General features: G+C 43.8%; 1 protein-coding gene across 2 annotated transcripts in view; it reads left to right on the forward strand.

Moving 5' to 3' along the window:
• MAP3K10 (mitogen-activated protein kinase kinase kinase 10) overlaps positions 1-9,950 on the forward strand; it is an 87,345-nt gene extending 77,395 nt beyond the window's left edge. For both annotated transcript variants that reach the window (XM_089659111.1, XM_089659112.1), the window contains exons 10-12: positions 2,338-2,450; positions 3,785-4,504; positions 9,029-9,950. In XM_089659111.1, coding sequence (XP_089515237.1) covers positions 2,338-2,450; positions 3,785-4,504; positions 9,029-9,423 — 1,228 coding nt within the window. In that variant the 3' untranslated portion in view covers positions 9,424-9,950. The remainder of the gene's footprint in view (positions 1-2,337; positions 2,451-3,784; positions 4,505-9,028) is intronic.
• Positions 9,951-22,814: the final 12,864 nt, after the last annotated feature.

Genomic DNA, 22,814 nt, shown 5'->3' on the forward strand with positions numbered 1-22,814 from the left:
CCCAATTGAGATCTGATGTGTTTTCAAAGTGTTCCTCTCTTTTTTTTGAGCAGTGTATATACTGTGTATATAGATGTGTGTGTGTGTGTATATATATATATATATATATAATTTTTTTTTTTTCACTCCACCCTGTACACGAGACAAATGTATTCATACCAACTGCAGGTACCCAAGCACAGAAGCGATCCAAATTATGTCATGATATATTTATATATAATATGAATATATCTTAATGGAAGCTGTCCGTACATATGTTGCTTAAAAATCTATATCACCAGCTTGCCAATCATATCTGCAGTCCTGCAATGTATTTAAATCTATTATTATTATACAGGATTTATATAGCGCCGACAGTTTGCTCAGCACTTTACAACATGAAGGTAGACAGTACAATTACAATACAATTTTGTGCAAGAGGAATCAGAGGGTGCTGATTCCTCAATCTAATACAGTAGTGTAAAGACAAGAAGAATACCTTGGGTGAATCTTTCTGAAGATTTATCATGAGTTGTGGAGATGAATGGAGTGCTGGTGTCTGGGATTTCTTGCATAAATGTGATGGCGCTATATTTGTTTGTTGTCACCCACCAATGGGCATGGTTGTAACAAGTGTGAAGCGGGGATTTACACAATAGCTGTGGTGAGGCAGCCACGTTTTTAAGAATAAAAGAGGACGCTTTAGGGAACTAATGACAACCTAGAGCTGAGTTTCTCAACCATAGTTCCTCCAGAGTTTGTTAGGGGTTCCCTTATGTGAACCCTTACCCAGAACAATTTGATAAAAAAAAAATAATGTTCTTTAGCAAGGAACATGTATTCCACATTAATATTTATGCCACCAATTAGTGTGTGCTGTGAATTGCCTCCAGCATTGCTCCTGTTTCTTCTTGCTGGAGGCTGCCATTTTAATGAAGCCCAGAGCTCCTGAGCAGCAGTAAATCATAAAGCGAAACTAAACCCATCAATTTAATGGTTTAACAAAAAAAATAAATTCCTGGAATGACGGAATTGCTAACTGTCACAATTGCTGGTGTCCTCAACTAAACTGTCAAACTATCAAAAGGCTGGTGTCATAACTGATCACATGCAGCACCATGGCAGTTGCAGATCAAACAGAAGCAGCTGCCTTGGATGTAAAGGATAGGAGGGTTTATTTCTGCTTTAAGGCTGTCAGCATATCAGCCTCTACACATTCTACAGTGCCAAAAAATGCCTAAAAAAGAAGAGCAACTGAGCATGTGCAGAGCAGGGTGTGACTGTGTATTACTGGATTTTAAACAATATAGACACTTATTTTTAATGTTTTACATAGCAAAGAGGTCAGCCTGAAAAGGGGTCAGCCTGCAAAAAGGGTCAGCCTGAAAAGATCTAACAGGACTTAATTTTTTGACTATAGTTCCACTTTAAAGCAGAACTCGATGTCAATTTTTTTATTTTCCCATTTACACTTGTGGTCATTGGGGAGAATTGCCCCCTTATAAATAGATAAAAAGATCAATGAGGTCTGTGGGAATTTGTCTGAGAGGCAGAAATTGCTCATTGCTTACAGAAATCCGTCTTGGAACCATGCAGTGGGGCTGTGCCCGCACTGCATGGGATAGCTGCTCGTTTTGTCCGGGGGTTTAGGGAAGAGCTATACCCCATCCTTTGATCCTCCAGAAAACTGCGCTACCCCATGCCCAGCGGTGGACTGTTCCTGCCATCCTCATGCCCAGAGTCGTTCTATGGGCGTGATGACGTCAGGAACAGTCCATTCACAAGACTGCTAGTGTGCAGTTGGCAAAAGCGTCAGGGACCGGTCTTGAGCTCCAAGGAATGACGATTTCGGTAAGTATATCTTCACTGCTATCACCCCTGGACAAAAACAAGCAGTTAGCCCATGCAGTGCAGGCACAGCCCCACTGCATGGTTCCAAAACAGATTTCTGTAAGCAATGAGCAATTTCTGCCTCTCAGACAAATTCCCACAGACCTCATTGATCTTTTTATCTATTTATAAGGGGGCAATTCTCCCCAATGACCACAAGTGTAAGGAACATTCTTCCCACTGACCACAAGTGTAAGGTACATTCTTCCCACTGACCATCACACTAATGTATCATGAATAGCAGGGAGACTGGAAAAAATGGGAGTCCAGAAAGTTATATTGAGGGTTCCTCTGTGTTGAAAAGGTTGAGAAAGGCTGCCCTAGACCATCACCATTATTTACCAAAAGACCCCATGATGGGAAAGGGGAGTCTTCCTATGAGTTGACAACAAGTAGAATTCTGTGTCTTTATGATATGGTCACCTGCTTCTATCCTGTACATTAAATCATTCTTTGTCCTCCATACAGGCTGAAGGCACTTGGAGAAGGCAGCAAGCAATGGTCTAGCAGCGCCCCCAACCTCGGGAAGTCACCTAAGCACACGCCTATTAGTGTGGGTTTTGCAAGTCTAACAGAAATGGGTAAGATTCATACACTAAATGAAGGACAGATATCCATTAAGCAGATTTAAGGAATGACTTGTGTATGTAAAATATTGCACCATGCAGAACAGGTGCTGTGCGTGGATCTGTCTTAAGCCTAGTACACACGATCAGAAAATCGTATGAAAAATAGCGCAATCGTGCGATAATCTGATTTTTAGTGCACAACATTTGGAATTATTTGAAGGGACAAGCACAAAACCTTTTTCTCGTAGGATATTAGATTGTACGATTTTCATTTAATCAGAACAGTTTTCATCCGAAAATACAATACAATACATCACTTCCGAATTTTCTTTCTGTCATACAAGAATTTTCGTAACTTTAGTAACCTCTTCAGTTTTGATATGAGACTGGCATGCAAAAGTAAAGGATGATCATTCATCCAATATTCTCGTCATCCAATATTCTCGTCATCCAATATTCTCACCATCCAATATTCTCGTCATCCAATATTCTCACCATCCAATATTCTCGTCATCCAATATTCTCGTCATCCAATATTCTCGTCCTGTGGGCGGGACTTTACAATCAGACTAATAGCTTGCAGTTTCTGTAATAAGTTCCCCCTCTAGTGGTCAGACTTAGTTTTGCATATAGTCATGTCTAAAGCTGGCCATTTTGCTGAGTGAAGTTCAGCCTGTTCTTAACTGGATCCGTGCTGCCCTATAGCAGAAATACTGCTACAGGGTAGGACGGGTGTGCAAAATTATGTGTATATATACGTGATCTTGCAGTCCCGGGTAGGGGGCGTGCACGCGCCCTACCCGTGCCGCCATTTGCGGGCTCGGCAGTCAGTCACACAGATCACTCCCCTGTCAGCTCCTGCACACTGCTTTGTATGGCTCTGCATATGGACGGCAGTCTTTTATTTATGTGATATACATAATTTCTTGCACAAATTTATATATATTTTTTTGGACATTATTATCACTATATAATTTATCACAATTTTTAGAATATAATTTTGTTTATATGGTAAGTAGGTTGATTTGTGCTGTTTATATATTATATATATTTTATTAAAAATATACACTGATCGCTGTACTAATGACACTGGTTGGGAAGGGGTTAAACATCTAGGGTGATCAAAGGGTTAATTGTGTGCCTAGCTATGTGCTTGGTGTACACTGAGTGGTGCTGGTACAAGGGGAAGTGATGGATCATGTTCCCAGCTCTTTAACCATTTTTACCAATAAACAAGTGAATGTACTGCACTTAGAAGCGCCTTCTTTCTCTTCTGATATGTGCTATTAGCACCCATACATCTGCCATGACCAGTTCATTTTAACCTTTTTGTTTTCTCATTCCAGAGGAATATGCGGATAATGAAGGCTCAGTTCCCCAATCCCCGTACTCCACTCAGTCCTACCTCTCTCTGCCTCTCCAGTCCGATGCCAGGAGTAATAATGAAGACTCCAGCCTTTCTGCAGCATCATCTTCGGACAGTCCCAAGCGCAACTCCCAGTCCCGCAGAAAGAGTGAACTGGTGTTACTGGGATGCGCATCTCTTCTGGCAGCTGTTGCACTCGGCAGTGATCTAGCAGAGTTAGTGCCCCAAGAGGAGAAAAGAAAGGGCATTTTCCAATGGGCAGCAAGGGGCATGAAGCGTAGCGGTAATTCTCCCAGTCACTCCTTGTCTAAAGAGGAGTCAGTCATCCCCACCAGTTCAGTCACGCTCATCTCATTGTCTTCCATCTCAGACTGTAACTCCACCAGGTCCCTTATATGCTCAGATAGTGATGACACTGGACTGACCAATGATCACGTGCCCCGAGGGCAACTCACAGACGAGGAGCCTAGTAGGGAGGCTGCCCCTGGCCGAAACCCGCTAGTGGACTACAAAGTGGAAAGTTTTAAAAGGGACCCCCGACAGTCCTTGACTCCCACTCACGTCACAGCCACCAGAGCTAACGCCACCGCAACCAGGGGTCACAGAAGGACGCCATCCGATGGGGCCATACGGCAGGTGACACCGGGTCATCGGCGTTCACCTTCAGATGGCAGCACACCGCCACAGCTAAGTGACACCGGTCAGTATGAAATCCTGCCACACCAAGGTTAGGCGATTGCCACTGTAATTTGTTCTTTCTGTTATGTTGGCAATACTGGTACACAGTTGAACTTAATTTTGTAGTTTGTTAATTCATTTTAAATCCTCTCTATGTATTTTATATACAATTAGTGAAAATGCCTAAATCTGATATCAAACTTACAGTTATCATATTCACAGCAGCATTGATACTAGCAGAAGTTGGGGCAGCATTATGAGCCAATCACAGCTCCACTCCTTTGCACGGTACTGTCAGTCAGCAGTTTGCACATTTATATTGGTGGAAAGAGCAGTGTCCAATCACAGGACAGGGGCAGGTTTTTGACCATGAAGTATTGCTTAAGAGCAGGGGAGAAAAGTGTGGTCTGCATGCTGGCTGTGTGGTCTAGAAGTGGTGCCTAGAGCACAAGGCAGGCTGGACAGAATAACAGATTTTTTTTCAAAGAAAATCATTGTTTGAAGTTTGCATGGAATATAGCTTTGACCCTTTCGCTGCCAGAGCCATTTTGCATTTTTTTTTTTATACGTTTTAAAAAATAATTTTAGCCCCCAAAATTGCATAACCCCCTCCCCCCCAAACATACATATTTTACATATTTTTTGAAAGCAGATACCCTAGAGAATAAAATGATGGTAGTTCCAATTTTTTATGTTACATGATGTTAGCGCAAAGGTCTAGGAAACCCCAAATTTCAGTAAAAAAATACAATATAGTTAATTTTAGGGCACACAAGAACAATATATTAACTGATTTTTTGTTAAAATATAAAAGATGAGGTTGCACCAAGTAAATGGACACCCAGCATGTCAAACTTTAAATTGCGTGCACCTATGAAATGGCAAAAACTTTTAATACCCTATATTTTCCATGGGCATGTTTTAAAAACCCTTACAAGTCATCAATTTAAAGCTACACAGGAGCTCTGCTGCCAGGATTATATACAGTGTGTATGGTGATGTGTATTCCTATCAATGTTTTCGTGCATAGGTGCATCTGATGCGTGCATTTGCATTCATGCTTGCATGTATGTGTGAGTGGGGCCTTAAACAAATTTTTAAAGGGTGATTTTATGTACTTGGGTGTAAATTATTTTTTTTACTTAACTTTTTATTTTGGTGACAGGTTCTCTTAAATAGACACCAGGGGTGTAAAAGAGCCGTGATGTCTCACCTGTCCTCCAGTGAAACTAATGCAGTGCATATTGCATTGCATTAGATTCTTCCTCAGCCATACAGGCCAGGGAAAGTAAAAGGGGAACCCGAAAGTGATGTCATACATGTCGCTTATGGGTCAGCAAGAAGAAAGGGAGGAGAACGTACACATATCCATTAAGCAGCCTTGCCTCTGCTTGGCGGCACGATGGTTATGCTAATGTTAGGCTCCCTATATGGTTCAGTAAACCTCAGTGGTGAGTTATGAAGAATATTCCTGCACCACTATTACTAGATCTAGATATATTTACTATACCTCATAGTTCTATATTACTACAGCAACAGAACCCAAGTAGAAATCTATGCCCCACAAAAAAGGCATGTGCTTAAAATGGACCTAACATCAGATATATTTTATATGTTAAGTGGATGTATGGTAAGTATTGTGTAGGTTTAACTGAATAATTCTCACTGATCACAGTACTGCTCCTGACAGTGCCTTTAAATGCTTAAATCTCCAGAAGGATGGTGCCATCTTTGCGAAGGCATTATCCAGGGTCATGATTTACTTCCTGGATAGAGATGCTGGCTCATGGATGACATGATCATGTAAATGCTGGTTCCTGTTCAATTCTTGGCTGTGTCCAAAAATGTCTGCTACAGATCAGCCCCTGCTGCAGCCTCTCACCTTGCAGCTTGCTGCAAAGTTTGTGTTACAGTCTGATGACTGGGGGAGAGGAGACTTAGAAAATTCCTCCCCCTACCTGCAGCAGACTGATGACACCATCTCAGCCTAGGCAAAGTTACTTGACTAAAGCTCAAGGATGGCTTTATAGTGGTAAAAGAGTCAAGCTTTAAAGTGTTACTAAACCCCGGGCCCTGCATTCATTATATCTGGTCTCCCCGCACCCTGCATTCACTATATCCGGTCTCCCCGGACCCTGCATTCACTATATCTGGTCTCCCTGGACCCCGCATTCACTATATCTGGTCTCCCCGGACCCTGCATTCACTATATCCAGTCTCCCAGGACCCTGCATTCACTATATCTGGTCTCCCAGGACCCCGCATTCATTATATCTGGTCTCCCAGGACCCCGCATTCATTATATCTGGTCTCCCCGCACCCTGCATTCACTATATCTGGTCTCCCTGGAGCCCGCATTCACTATATCTAGTCTCCCAGGACCCTGCATTCACTATATCTGGTCTCCCCGCACCCTGCATTCACTATATCCGGTCTCCCCGGACCCTGCATTCACTATATCTGGTCTCCCCAGACCCTGCATTCACTATATCTGGTCTCCCCGGACCCTTCAGTCACTATATCTGGTCTCCCCGGACCCCGCATTCACTATATAGCTGGTCTCCCTGGACCCTGCATTCACTATATCTGGTCTCCCCAGACCCTGCATTCACTATATCTGGTCTCCCCGGACCCTGCATTCACTATATCTGGTCTCCCTGGACCCTGCATTCACTATATCTGGTCTCCCACAGTACACACAACATGGAAATGCAATTATTTTAGTAAATATAAACTGATAAATTCCTTTTCTCATCAGCAGTTAGAGCAGTCTTGTGACTTCTATCAGCGTCCAGAAGAGCACTGGTTACAGCTTGTTGGAGGAGTTTTCATTTTGCTCTAGGAGGATGAAAAACCTTACCTCTGTCTGGACAGTGCTGATTGGTCCTGTGCTGATCACATGCACTTTCCCAAGTAAAACAAACACTCTGTAGCAATACACACTAAACTGAGCATGTGCAGAGTGTCTCCAAACGATATGCCTTATCAGGAGATAAGAGGGAGACACTGGTAGAAGGGGAGGATCAGAGAAGTGAGGATCACACAGCCATTTTACACAATGCAGAGGATTAACCCCTTAGGTTCCACAGTGAGTATAACAAGCATGCTTTACTGCATATACAGACTGATTTTACTGTTGTGTGGTTAGTAACACTCTAAAGCCTCTTTGAAAAAGTGTATTGTTGCACTAAACTGCGACATGTCAGAAATGTATTAATTTAGGGCTCGTTTACACATGCTTCAAAATGTGGCATTGGACACACTTTTTTTAAAGCCCTCTGAATGCCAATCAAAGCCCCTGTCACTAATTAAAATGGTAAGCTTACAGTCCTGTTCACACATTGTGTTTGCTGTGCTTTGCTTCTCTTCAAAAATTATACCCCATGTTGCTTTCTTGGTGCTTCAAAGTGTGTCCAAAGCCTCCATAGAAGTCTAGGACAAAGCTTGCTTACAGCACCTGCAGCTTTTGAGGGGCTTTTATTCAGAGTTAGCGTCACTTTGTTTCAGAGGTATTGAAGGCATGAGATATCCCAGGATGCACTGGGAAACCAACAAGCAAACTGGAAAGATGTCATGAGCAGTCACTTCTGGTTCATGTGTATATATTTTGCTGCAGACATCACATCTGGTGTGCAGCGTGGAGCAGCAGGAAGGTGAGTGGGGTCCGGAGTGGAGTGGAGCAACTAGCAGATGACACACGTGGTGTGCAACATGGGAACGCTATAGCAAGAGGGTGAGCGGGGATGGGAGAGAGAGGACTGAGTGATAGAGGATCAGTAGAGCTGGCAGACCAGAGCAAGGGAAATTAGCAATGTCACACGTGGGAGCAATATAGCGGGAACCGGAGAGAGAGGAGGATCAGCAGAGCTGGGGATTAGTACTACGTGGTTGACTAGCAGTGCTGGGGGTTACTACTGAGCAGAGGATCAGCAAAGCTGGGAGACTACTGAGCAGGGGATCAGCAGAGCTGGGGGTACTACTGAGCAGGTGATTTGCTGAATGAGGGTACCAATGAGCTGGAGATCTGTTGAACAGGAGTACTAATGAGCTGGAGATCTGATGAGTAGGGGTACTACTGAACCAGGGTTCTACTGGGCCCCTTTAAAACAAATAAAAAGTCAACACACACAGAGCATTTGCCAAGCTTCATTAAAGCTTCAAAAAAGCATCACAGGAGCATCAAGAACACATAAAAAAAGCAGTAGGTGCATTAATGTGTGTCAAAGTCGAGGCAAGTGTAAGTGAGCCCTTAGACCATCTAAAATCACTGAGGGGTCCACTATGAGCCGTGCGCAGGGGCGGACTGACAACTCATGGGGCCCCCGAGCAATAGGGGATCATGGGGCCCCTGTGCCCTTGCCCAAACTCAAAAAAGCCTATGAAAAAGGTACCAGGGGCATCTCATGGGGCCCCCTACTGACCCCGGGCCCTCGGGCAGTGCCCGAGTTTCCAAATGGTCAGTCCGCCCCTGGCCGTGCGTTTGATCTACTTGTCCCAATCTGTGCTGGTTTAGTAGGAATAACTTGTTTTGGTTTTTCTCCCATAGGTTCCAAAGAACACACTCCGTTCCCACTTTTGCCAGACCCTCGCTTTGTATTCCCCCCTCCAGCGCGACGTAAACTTCAAGACAAGGATTCTGCCGTTGAAAGACCCACCACCCTAGAATTTGCCCCCAGGCCTCGTCCTTCTGCTGGCCGCCCGAGACTAGACCCTTGGAAATTTGTGTCCCTTTCTCGGACTCACAGCTCATCTCCACCCGGCAGCGGAGGGGATGCCAGCTCGAGTGGATCTGCAGATGGTGTTCAGGTGGGAGGTGCGGAGGAGACCCTTCTGGACATGGAGGTGGAAGGACAAAGATTGGACAACACTGTCCCGCTGTGTGGGGGAGGCATCCGGCCACAGATTGACCCTTATTATAATTTGGGGGCAGATGTTTCTTAATATTATAGTCTGCTGGATCAGAGCATTATCTGAAGGAAAGAAGCAACCCTTATGAATGTATTATGAAGTTGTAAAACAACGGGTACAACGTGATATTCTTCACTGATTAAATGAAGTGGGGTACCCCCGCTATAGTCAGTTACAACTGAAGGTGTCAGTAAGCGAATACTCAACTGCAGGCTTAAGAACCAACCAACTCGTCTTACGGCTATGTTCCTCATGGTTATTGTATGGGCCCCTCTGTAAATGAGGATTTGATTTTTATTTCCGTGAAAACGACTGAGCCTCCGCTTGCCTCACCTGTGTTTACAGCTTATCCTTACCACCTGCCCTGTTGGGGAAAGGGGGGAGGGGGAGCTTGGTAGATCCTGCTGGACCCTGGGATGTCACTGGTTTAATCTGCGTATAGCAATGGCAATAGGCAAGGGTCTTGTTCTAGTAACTTAAAGGGTGACAGACCCGCCATAACTTGCTCCATCATTGTCTTAATGGTGATCGAAGTATTAATAAAGAATTTGACCACTCTACTTTGCAGTGTATGTGGCATAAATGCATGTCCAACAGTGCTATGTGGTTATTTTACAGGTTCAAGAATTTGCTAGTTAGAAGGTTTCAAAATATGCCGAAATCCAGGTGCCGATGTGCAAAAGAAAAAAAAAACACCATGGGGTTGATTTACTAAAACTGGAGAGTGTAAAGCTGGTGCAATTCTGTATGGAAACCAATCAGCTTCCAAGTTTTATTGTCAAGTTTGATTGAACAGGCTGAAATCAGAAGTTGTTTGGTTTCTATGCAGAGCGGCACCAGATTTTGCACTCTCCAGTTTTAGTAATTCAACCCCCACGTCTCCTATGTTGGTGCTTCCCACACATTAGCTCCTGAGCTCTTATGACTTTTAACTGCCGTTGATGATTTTTGTGTTGGCCTGTAAACAGTTCACCATGGATTACCTAGAGGGTCTTTAAAATGTATCTCTAGCCAAACTTTTTTTCTAGTCTTGGATAGAATGCAAAAGTGTTGGAACTTTATTGCAGTTTTATTGCTGTCCAGGACTTCGCTGGCAAGAGTCACCCTCTCTTCAGCAGGTTCACATGCTGTGCACTAGTGAATCATCTGGTGGTACCTGCACTTCTTGGTGTTCTAGTGTGAGATTCCCTGCTGCTTCTTTATTGTGCTCCCCAATTATTATTTATTTATTTATCACATGTACTTATATAGCACCATCAATTTTACACAACGCTTTACATATATATTGTGCATTCACATCAGTCCCTAACCCTCAAGGGGCGTACAATCTAAGGTCCCTAACTTACATTCATACATACACATACTAGGGCCAATTTAGCAGGATCCAATTAATCTACCAGCATGTCTTTGGAGTGTGGGAGGAAACTGGAGTACCTGGAGGAAACCAATCCAGGCACAGGGAGAACATGCAAACTACAGGCAGGTGGTGCCGTGGTCGGGAATTGAACCAACTATCCTAGTACTGCTAGGCGGCAGTAGTGGAAACCATTTAGCCACTGTGCTGCCTCAATTATACAGAATAATGCAAAAATCAAACAAAACAGCAGCAGTTCAAATATGTGGTATATAGTCTAAACTACACTGCCAATACCATATAAAAACATGCAAACATGGATACTGCTAAATCCCAAAGCGCAAAAAGTTCTGGGATTAACTGTCAACCTTTTTTTTTTTTTTTATTAACAGTCCGTGGGCAACTGCCTTCAAATGTCAATGCAAGTGAGTAACACACAAAACCATAAAACCATATACTTGTAATCCAATAAATAGTGCTCCAAGCAGCCTGTGAACGTGCTCCATAATTAATGATGTGCCGCTGTAATCCACCCTTCAAATCAATGTATTCCTAGAAAATCCACCCTCAAAGAAAGAAGAAACTAAATAGGATTTTTACAGTACCACACCAAAAATGATGTGTAACACTATTTAAATTTTATTTATACATGTATAAAGTCATATAGACATTAAAAATGTCCTGTCTTCGGGTATCAAGAATTATTATTATACAGTATTTATAAAGCGCCAATGGTTCGCTCAGCGCTGTACATAACAAAGGGGGACAGAACATGTGACAGAACAATACCAATACAATGCAAAACATGAGGGGATCGAGGGCCCTGCTCTTTCGAGCTTACAATCTAGAAGGGACGGGATAGTGGTACAGGAGGAGATAGCTGTGGGGGATGGAGTGGTAGGAAGAGTGGAGGAGTTTGGCAAGTTAGCAGGAGGTGGGGTAGGCTTCCCTGAAGAGATGGGTTTTCAGGGTGCGCCTAAAGGAGAGGAGAGTAGGTGATAATCTGATGGGTTGGGGCAGGGAGTTCCAGAGGATGGGTGACACCCTGGAGAAGTCCTGGAGGTGGGCATGGGAGGAGGAGACCAGGGAACTAAAGAGAAGGAGGTCTTGTGAGGAGCGGAGTGTGCGTGCTGGGCGGTACTTGGATATTTGGATAAGATACTTGGTACTTGGATAAGAATACATCTTAACATGGTACTAGTACATACATTACATGGTACAGCATCAGAAAATGACAACACATATTATCTTCCCCAATTGTAATATGTTAAATAAAGTGTTGATTGCTTAAAATTTCTTCAACGCGTTTCACGGGACAAGAGCCGCTTCCTCAGGAAGAAAGCAATAGGTACATCTCTGTTGTGAATACTGACCAAAGCACATAGAAACCTTAAAGAAAAAACGATCTGCAATGGATGATGACGGTGGAAAAAGCCGGACTCCAACACCGCTATGTTCTAATAGCAGAAAAAAATAGTGTTCTTCAAAAGTCCAGTTATATAGAGTAGACTGCAGCGCTAAACATTAAACGTCATCAATAAGTATTAAGGTAAATAATGTGAACACCTAATTATAATAAAACGTGTAAAACAGTATTAATGTGATACATATACGTCCATCCAATATTCAAACGGAGTATAAAGAGTGTCCGTGGTACTACAAGGCACAGCAATACCAGTGTTGGATGCTCAAAATAGTGCTCTTAATCTAGTGAAGGAATCCACCACCTCTAATGGATATGCACTCACCAGAAAGCTACTGGTATGGTAGCATTTATGCTGATCCCATAGATGAAGATCTCAAAGACCCATATGTGCAGACCGGACTTCTCCAAAAAACACTAGTAAAACTTCAAACCGAAAGGGGGAATCCTCCTAGAGAGAAATACTGGATCACCGATTCTCAAACACATACCTGCCATGCTCAAACGGTGTTTGAGGATCGGTGATCCAGCATTTCTCTCTAGGAGGATTCCCTTTTACTAGTGTTTGTGGGAGAAGTATATACAGTAGACTGTTGATGCTAAAGAGAATGGGTGTGCTATGTAAAGAGATCCAGTAAGTTCTCCATCATATCTGCAGTCATCTTGTCTAGTGTGAGTAGCTGTAATAAATAGTGGGAGATCGTTTTTCCTTTATGGTTTCTATATGCTTTGCTCAACAAAGATGTATCTATTGCTTTCTTCTTGAGGAAGCAGGCTCTTGTCCCGTGAAACACGTTGAACAAATGTAAGCAATCAACACCCTATTTAACATATTACAAATGGTGATACCCTGGAGACAGGACATTGATGACTTTTTAATGTATAAATAAAATTTAAAATTCTTTGTACAGAATTTTTGGTGTGGTACTGTGAAAATCCTATTTTGTTCTTTCTTGTAATATGTTCCGAAAGGATGCGGTACTAGTAAATCCACCTGAATTCTGAAGGGTCCTTCCTCCCCAATCCCCCCCCATCTAGCCTTCACATAACTCCCATGGTCCTGAATACCCTCTCAAGAAGTGCTCACTCACCAGCTGCAGACACCTTATAATAAGTAGGTCAATATGCGCCTTGTGTAACACCGAGATATTCTTTCCAAGGTTCCGCCACTTCAGGGAGGTCATGGGGAAATATGTATTTTCACCTTACTATGTTGCTTAGAGGGGTAAAGATCCACAGAAAATATTGCGCAACAAAGTTTATTGTGTTAAAAATGTATGATATATGCATAAAATAAAATACAAAATGCGATTGCACTCACATATTTAACTGCCTTTTCCGGCACTGGTATGACCAGCCAAACTAGCTGCAGGAACTGCCGCTGCTCCCTTAGAAACGGGATCCAGCATATGTTCCATGCAGAGCAAGTGATGTCAGCAGATGTGATGTAAGCAAACGGAATGCCCACCTCTACGTGTTTCGTCACCGGATGTCATCAGGAAGCCTGGGAGTTAGCAGTACCCATGTTTGCACATGATGTTTGTATGTGGTATTGACAGTGTTGTTTAGACTATTTAGCACTTGTATGAAGCGCTGCATTTTATTTGTTTGATTCAACATTCTTTGCACACGAGTGCTTAAAGCTGAATTCCAGGTATGGCTATTTTTCCAAAATGCAGCTCAAAGGTGGCGGTTTTGACAACATTGCAGAGATTCAGCGACTTGCCCAGAATTTGCTATTTTAAATTCTGCTTGAAACTGGCAAATTTCTGGATCTCTGCAATGTTGTCAAAACTGTGACCTGTGAGCTGGATCTTCATCTTCAGGAAGAGGGCATTCTCGGGGGTTGAGCTCATTGAAGGTCTTCCTATCTCTCATCGTCTTCCAGTGTTATTCTTCCACTTTTGAACCACGCTTGCCACTCAAAACACCTTGAAGGACTCATTGCAGCATGGCCATAAACTTTCTGAATCATGTCAAAGGTCTCTGTGGCAGATTTGCTCAGTTTCTCTGCAGAATTTCATGTTTGCTCTTTGTTCTAACTTACTGTCCATGATGAAATAGTAGATGTGGTAACGCACATGGTCAGAAAAACACCAGTCGCACAGCTCCCGATGTACAAAGGACAATGTCTTTTGCTACACTAACTTATGAAGGTCAGTGCTCCCTGTGACAGTGCGTGTAACCTTTTGCTGCCATCTGTTGGCTTGTTAAAAACTAGTCTCGAAACCTTTTGATAATACCTTGTATATACAATTCCTGTGGGATCCCCATGGAAGTTGAGAATCATTGTAGTAGGCACTGCTACTACAGTGATCTCCACTAGCTTCCGTGTGCCATGACGAGTGGCTGCCCTGCTGCTTTGTGAGTGCAGGAGGTCACTTGCTCAGCATGGGATCCATTCAGGGAAAATGTTGCATTTTCTCACTGAACGCAAAGCATTTTCTGATTGGATAAGGTGGGGTGGTGATGTCACAATCTCCACCTGGTCCAATCAGAGAACATTTTGCATTCATAGAGAAAATACAAAAGTGTTTCCTGAATCATGCCCAGGCCAAGCGGTCAACCGTCTGTGTTCATTAAGCAGCAGGGCAGCCACTCAGTACAGGTCCTGGAAGCAAGTGGAGTTCATCAGAGTAGCAGTGACTACTGCAATGATTTTTAGCTTCAACTGGAAACCTGAGAGCAGATATGGCACATATTATTATTATTATTATACAGGATTTATATAGCACCAACAGTTTGCTCAGCGCTTGACAATATAAAGGGAGACAATACAGCAACAATACAGTTCAATACAAAAGGGATAGGAGGGCCCTGATCCTGGGAGCTTATACACTATATTGCCAAACGTATTGGGCCAGCCCTCCAATTCATTGGATTCAGGTGTTCCAATCACCTCCATGGTCACAGGTGTATATAATCAATCACCTAGGCATGCAGACTGCTTCTACAAACATTTGTGAAAGAATGGGTCACTCTCAGGAGCTCAGTGACTCCAAGCGTGGTCCCGTGATAGGTTGCCCCCTGTGCAATAAGTCCATCCGTGACATTTCCTGGCTATTAAATATTCCATGGTCAACTGTTAGTGGGATTATAACAAAGTGGAAGCAACTGGGAACAACAGCAACTCAGCCACCAAGTGGTAGGCCACGTAACATGACAGAGCGGGGGTCAGCGCATGCTGAAACTCACAGTGCGCAGAAGTTGCCAACTGTCTGCAGAGTCAATAGCTAAAGACCTCCAAACTTGGTGTTGTCTTCAGATTAGCACAACAACAGTGTGTAGAGAGCTTCATGGAATGGGTTTCCATGGCCGAACAGCTGCATCCAAGCCTTACATCACCAAGTGCAATGCAAAGTGTCGGATGCAGTGGTGTAAAGCACGCCGCCAGTGGACTCTAGAGCAGAGGAGACATGTTCTCTGCAGGGACAAATCACGCTTCTCTGCTGGGCAATCTGATGGACAAGCTTGGTGGATTGCCAGGAGAACGGTACTTGCCTAACTACATTGTGCCAAGTGTAAAGTTTGGTGGAGGAGGAATTATGGTGTTATTTTTCAGGGGTTGGACTTGGCCCCTTAGTGCCAATGAAGGGAACTCTTAGCTTGGGTTCACATATATGCGGTGCGGTATATCGCATGTGATTCACACAGGAACCGCACTGCATTCCTGTGCAAATCACATGTGATTTGTGTTCGGTGCGATTGCAGCCATACATTTTGTATGGCTCTAATCGCACAGCAACCACACCAGAAAGGTGCAGGACCCTTTTTTAAGTCCTCGCTAAAATCGGATTGCATGGGTATTCACACCTATGCGATCTGATTCTGCCCCTCGTACAGCATACACACCCACAGCAGTTCGCATGAACGGGGTGCGATTCTGATGCGTTGCAGAATTTGCACAGAAACCGCATCAGTGTGAACCAGGGCTTAAGGTGTCAGCATACCAAGACATTTTGGACATTTCATTTTATGCTCCCAAGTTTGTGGAAACAGTTTGGGGATGGCCCCTTCCTTTTCCAACATGACTGCACACCAGTGCACAAAGCAAGGTCCACAAAGACATGGATGAGCGAGTTTGGGGTGGAGGAACTTGACTGGCCTGCACAGAGTCCTGACCTCAACCCCATAGAACACCTTTGGGATGAATTAGAGCGGAGACTGCGAGCCAGGCCTTCTTGTTTGACATTAGTGTCTGACCTCACAAATGTGCTTCTGGAACAATGGTCAAACCTTCCCATAGACGCCCTCCTAAACCTTGTGGACGGCCTTCCCAGAAGAGTTGAAGCTGTTATATCTGCAAAGGGTGGGCCAACTCAATATTGAACCCTACAGACTAAGACTGGGATGCCATTAAAGGTCATGTACGTGTAAAGCCAGGCGTCCCAATACTTTTGGCAATATAGTGTACATTATATAATAGTCAAAATGTGATTACATTTGAGAGATGAACAGATGCTAATACTTTTATGGACTTACTTACCAGCCAGCCTGCAACAAACCAAACTGATCATGTCTAACGGTTCACTTTAAAACCAAGGGGTTTAGTTTGCACACATTGGCAAATACATGTATAAGCTGCAGCTGCCACATCATTGCACCCCAGTTTACTGCAGTCCTTTACTCTAAATGTCATAGTTTCCTGAGTTGAAGCACATACAGTATATAATAACGAATGGATTGAGGGCAGGTATGCTTAGCACCTTGTCCCCATGTTGATGGGGACAAGGGTCTCTTCCCCACAACCCTGGCCAGTGGTTGTGGGGATCTGCGGGTGGGGGCTTATTGGAATCTGGAAGCCCCCTTTAGCAAGGGGGGCCCAGATCCTGCCCCCCATGTGAATGAGTATGAGGTACATGGTACCGTTACCCATTAACAAAAAAAAGGTGTAGCGTGAAAAAAAAGGCAGGAGACAGGCTTTGACAAGTCCTTTATTAAAAAAAAAAAAAAGAAAAGAATGTCCCCTGAAGTAGATCCAGCGTCAATCACGATGCCCGCTGTCGCAGCCGCTACCCAACAAGAGAAGAAAAAGGCTCCGCTCCCTACGCTGGCTCCCGATCATCTGACTGCTCTACTGGCTTGACAGTTCTTAAATATGTAAGGGGAGGGGCCACCTAGGGACATCACGTGTGTGACCCCGCACCTTGTGGCATGCCAACCAGGGCATGCTAGGTCAATGATATCACAAGGAGGTGGGGCCACACACATGATGTCACTGGGTGGCCCCGTCATTACACATTTAAGAACTGTTAAGCCAGCAGAGCAGTAAGATGGCCGGGAGCCGGCATCAGGAGTGGAACCTTTTTTTCTTTTCTTTTTTTTCCTTGGTAGCGGCTGTGGCAGCGGGCATTGTGATTGATGTTGGATCAGCTTCGGGGGACATCCTTTTATTTTTCTTCTTTTAATAAAAAACTTGTCAAAGACTGTCTACTGTCTTTTTTCACACTATAGTTTTTTTTGTGAATGGGTAGTGGTACCATGTAATCCATACTCATTCACATGGGGGGGCTGGATCTGGGGGCCCCCTTGCTAAAGGGGGCTTCCAGATTCCGATAAGCCCCTGCCTACAGACCCCCACCACCAGAGGTCAGGGTTGTGGTAAAGAGGCCCTTGTCTCCATCAACATAGGAACAAGGTGCTTTGGGGGGGGGACCCACAAAGCACCCCCCATGTTGAGGGCATGTGGCCTGGTATGGTTCAGGAGGGGGGCGCTCGCTCGTCCCCCTTCTTTCCTGACCTGCCGGGCTGCATGCTCAGATAAGGGTCTCGTATGGATCTTGGGGGGACCTCACGCCATTTTCTTTTAATTTTGGCATGGGGTTCCTCTCAAAACCCGAAGGGCTTGGTATGAATGGAGGGGGGACCTCACAACGTTGTTTTATTATTCTTTTAATTATTTTTAATGCCCTTTCTATGCAGCTGAGCTGCAATATGTAGGTGGGGTGTTGTGTGGGCATGGCTTTGGCTTGAGTGTAGGCGGAGACACAGGGGGCCCCATTATCTCTCACTGCCCGGGGGCCCCATGAGTTGTCAATCCGCCCCTGCAGCGAAGGTATCCAGTGCGTTTCCTCACCAATTTTCCAACAGTACAAACAAATGGCAACCACCCCAACCTATAATTGCCCTTTGCAGCAAGAAGCACATGTACAGTATTTCCAAATGTATGCAAACTAAACTCCTTGGTTTTAATGTGTACCGTTACAAAAGGCCAACTTAGTTTGTTGTAGGCTGGCTGGTAAGTGAGCTGGGAATTTTTATTTGTTTTTGACCTGTGTGAAAGGAGCTTAAGTCTTGCTAAAGAGACCCTGTCAGATCTCTGAACAAATCAAACTATCATTCCCCTGCAATAAAGAGGTAGCATACTACTACTACTACTGTCTATCTCTTCAGCATTTACAAGTTACCTGGTAATGTTGGACACCTTTGTCTCCAGCCAATTGTTTGTGGATCCTTCCTCTGACTCCTACATCACTGCGGAGTCCTGTAGTGATAAAGGGTTCATAGGACACCTTTCTCTCTTGCCACACATTGTGATTCCATTCTTCGACCCCTACATCTCTGCTGAGTCCTGTAGTGACAAAAGGTTTGGAGAACACCTTTGTTTCCTGCCAAAAGTTGTGGTTCCTTCTTCCAATACACCCCTGCTGAGTCCTGTAGTAAAAAAGGATTGGGTAGAACCTTTGTCTTTCCTCACACATTACACATTATGGTTCCATTCTCCTCTCCCCTACGTCACTACTGAGTCCTGTAGTGTGAGACGTTCAGAGGACTCATTTGTCTCCTACCATGCATTGTGGATCAAAGGAGGATTGTGGATCCTTCCTCCAATGCCTGTACTGACAAAGAGGTCAGCGGATATAATCATGGTGCATGGCATTGGACAAAGAGGAATTGAATGTTGACTGCAGCACTGGAACAGATTGGAGGTCAGAGACATGGGCCATCAGAGAGGTGTGTATACTACGTCTACTATAGCAAGAGAGTGCCAAATTGGCTTCTTGATCTGACATGGTCCCTATGGAACAGAAAACATTTCTATGTAGTCTAAGCCCTGTCAGGTAAAATGCATTAGAGGGGAGGTCCAATAGGCAGGGATTGTCATCATGGTTGCATTTGAAATAAACTTTGATTATTGTGACAATATTGGTGCGCAGTGGCCTTCTTCCTCTTTCCAGGCAGGTAAGTTTGTTTTATTACAGAAGAGACATAGAAAAATGTGGTGCACTCGTGTCCAATTAAGAAGGTCTTGTTCACAATGTGTGACTTGTAGTGCGCCACCTTTCCTTCTTTGCTTTGCTATTCTTCAGACAAAACAGAACCTGAGGATACACTGAAAAGATTGTGGGAGTAAAATAAGTCCCATTTTTGGTGTCTGTGCCAGCAATAATAATACCTAGCATGTTTCAGGGCAAGCAATAACCTCCATCAAGTGTCAGGGAAGGCAATAACCCCCAGCAATAATAATTACCCCCAGCATTGGCGTTCAATAGTTTAACTTCCTTGACCATCTGATCCAGCAAAGCTGCCTCTTTATGAGCTGTTGCCGGAAACGGGCAGACTGACAACTCATGGGGCCCCCAGGCAATAGGGGATCATGGGGCCCCTGTGTCCTTGCCAAAACTCAAAAATGCCTATGAAAAAGGTACCAGGGGCATCTCATGGGGCCCCCTACTGACCCCGGGCCCTCGGGCAGTGGCCGAGTTTCCAAATGGTCAGTCCGCCCCTGGCCGGAAATATAATCCAACTGTTGGAAAGGAGATCACTCTGCCAAACAGAGGAACAAGGCAGCACAACTGGAGGCAAGTGTTCTGGAATGCACAGTGTTCCTGGTCCTTTTTGCCATGTCTGAGCCCAATGTTGGCACAATAGGTGCTATAAGAGTGCGTAAGGAAATTTTGGAATTGCACACCAAAGCACCCTCTCCAGGAGCCGCCACTGACTGCATGACATCTAGTTTGCTAAAGCACTGTCTGGGACTGTCCAGGGCCTGGGATTAAAAATCCCATTTCAGTCTTTGCAGATGACACCAAGCTGTGCAGTGGAATAACGTCCTTACAGGATGTCTCCAATTTACAAGCCGACATCAATGCTCTGTGTAATTGGGCAACTATGTGGCTAATGAGGTTTAATGTTGATAAATGAAAGGTTCTGCACTTGGGGGCTAAGAATATGCATGCATCATACATACTAGGGGGGGGTACAACTGGGGGAATCAATGGTGGGGAAGGATCTGGGAGTTCTGGTAGGTCACAAGCTTAATAATGGCATGCAATGCCAAGCTTCGGTTTCTAAATCGAGCAAAATCCTCTCTTGTATTAAAAGAGGTATAGACTCCAGAAAGAGAGAGATATAATTTCCCCCGGTACAAATCATTAGTAAGACCTCATCTGGAATATGCAGTTCAGTTTTGGACACCAATTCAAAAAAAAGAACATTGGGGAACTGGAGAAAGTACAGAGAAGGGCAACCAAACTGATAAGAGGCATGGAGGAGCTCAGCTATGAGGAAAGATTAGAGGAACTGAATTTATTCTCTCTTGAGAAGAGGAGATTAAGGGGGGATATGATCAACATGTATAATACATAAGGAGGGATATGATCTCCATGTATAATACATAAGGGGGGATATGATCTCCATGTATAATACATAAGGGGGGATATGATCTCCATGTATAATACATAAGGGGGGATATGATCTCCATGTATATTACATAAGGGGGGATATGATCTCCATGTATAATACATAAGGGGGGATATGATCACCATGTATAATACATAAGGGGGATATGATCACCATGTATAATACATAAGGGGGGATATGATCTCCATGTATAATACATAAGGGGGGATATGATCTCCATGTATAATACATAAGGGGGGATATGATCTCCATGTATATTACATAAGGGGGGATATGATCTCCATGTATAATACATAAGGGGGGATATGATCACCATGTATAATACATAAGGGGGATATGATCACCATGTATAATACATAAGGGGGGATATGATCTCCATGTATAATACATAAGGGGGGATATGATCATCATGTATAATACATAAGGGGGGATATGATCTCCATGTATAATACATAAGGGGGATATGATCTCCATGTATAATACATAAGGGGGGATATGATCTCCATGTATAATACATAAGGGGGGATATGATCTCCATGTATAATACATAAGGGGGGATATGATCTCCATGTATAATACATAAGGGGGGGATATGATCTCCATGTATAATACATAAGGGGGGATATGATCTCCATGTATAATACATAAGGGGGGATATGATCTCCATGTATAATACATAAGGGGGGGATATGATCTCCATGTATAATACATAAGGGGGGATATGATCACCATGTATAAATACATCAGTGGTTCATATAGTGAACACAGTGTAGAGTTATTCACCCTGAGGTCATCACAGAGGACAAGGGGGCACTCTTTATGTCTAGAGGAAAAGAAATTTAATCTCCAAACACGGAAAGGTTTCTTCAGAGTAAGAGCTGTGAAAATGTGGAATAGACTCCCTCAAGAGTTGGTTCTGGCCAGCTCAGTGGATTGCTTTAAAAAAGTCCTGGATTCTTTCCTAGATACACAGAATATAACTGGATATAACATTTATAGGTGAGGTTGATCCAGGGAATATCCGATTGCCTCTCGGGGAATCAGGAAGGAATTTTTTTCCCCTGCAGGAGCAAATTGGATCGTTCTTTGCTGGGTTTTTTTGCCTCCTCTGGATCAACCGTGGGTATAGGATTATAACTTTTTTCTTTTTTTTAATGGTTGAACTGGATGGACTTTTGTCTTTTTCAGCCAGACTAACTATGTAACTGTGCATTAAACAAACCCCATGTTTTTTAATCTTTTTTTTTTTTTGCATCTCAGTGCTGCTAATCTCACTTAGCTTCTTTCCCAAAAATCCCAACTACAGTGCTGGCTGGACATCAGCTTCATTATGGTGACAGCGGTGGGCCATTCCTTTGCAATGCATGTTGACACCAAGCACTCATGTGAGAGGATGGCAATGTAGGAGCACAACTGGAAGATTGTTGTCACTCCACAACAGAAAGTGCTTGAACAAGAACCTCCATTGTAAGCTACAGATTTCAAAGGTTTGATAACTATTATAACTGCATTAAAATAGAGCTTACTGTATGAGAGTTGAGGATTGAGGTTAGAATTCATTTAAACAAGAAATAACCTTTCGGTATCTTTCAGACAGACAGACAGCAGTGCTTACTGCCCTCTGAAAAGTGATCTCAGGCAATTTTACATAGTAGGACCATGCCGCAACTGCGATCCAAGCGTTTGGCTTGCGGTTGTGGCGTGGCCTCACTGATCTCAATGGGCTAGTTTTACAAGTGTTGCCGTCTGTCAAACTCTGCAGCCCAAGTTAAAAATGCTGACGACACAATGTAAAGTATCACGGCCATAGCATGTATACAGCCCTATCAGACTGTAATGTTAGAACCCCTTTGCAAACCTATTTATTACCTTGTAAAAGTAGCAGTGACATCCTCACTGTACTGTACACATGGTAGGCTGTGCATAGAGCAGAGCTGTGGGAGGGGCCTAGCAGACACACCCACTAACAGCTACATGCAGAAAACTATAGGAAGGGGCGGAGAA

Source organism: Staurois parvus, unplaced genomic scaffold (assembly GCF_062004578.1).
Source record: "Staurois parvus isolate SC_StPar_1 unplaced genomic scaffold, SC_StPar_1.0 ptg001133l, whole genome shotgun sequence".
Classification (NCBI taxonomy): Eukaryota; Metazoa; Chordata; class Amphibia; order Anura; family Ranidae; genus Staurois; species Staurois parvus.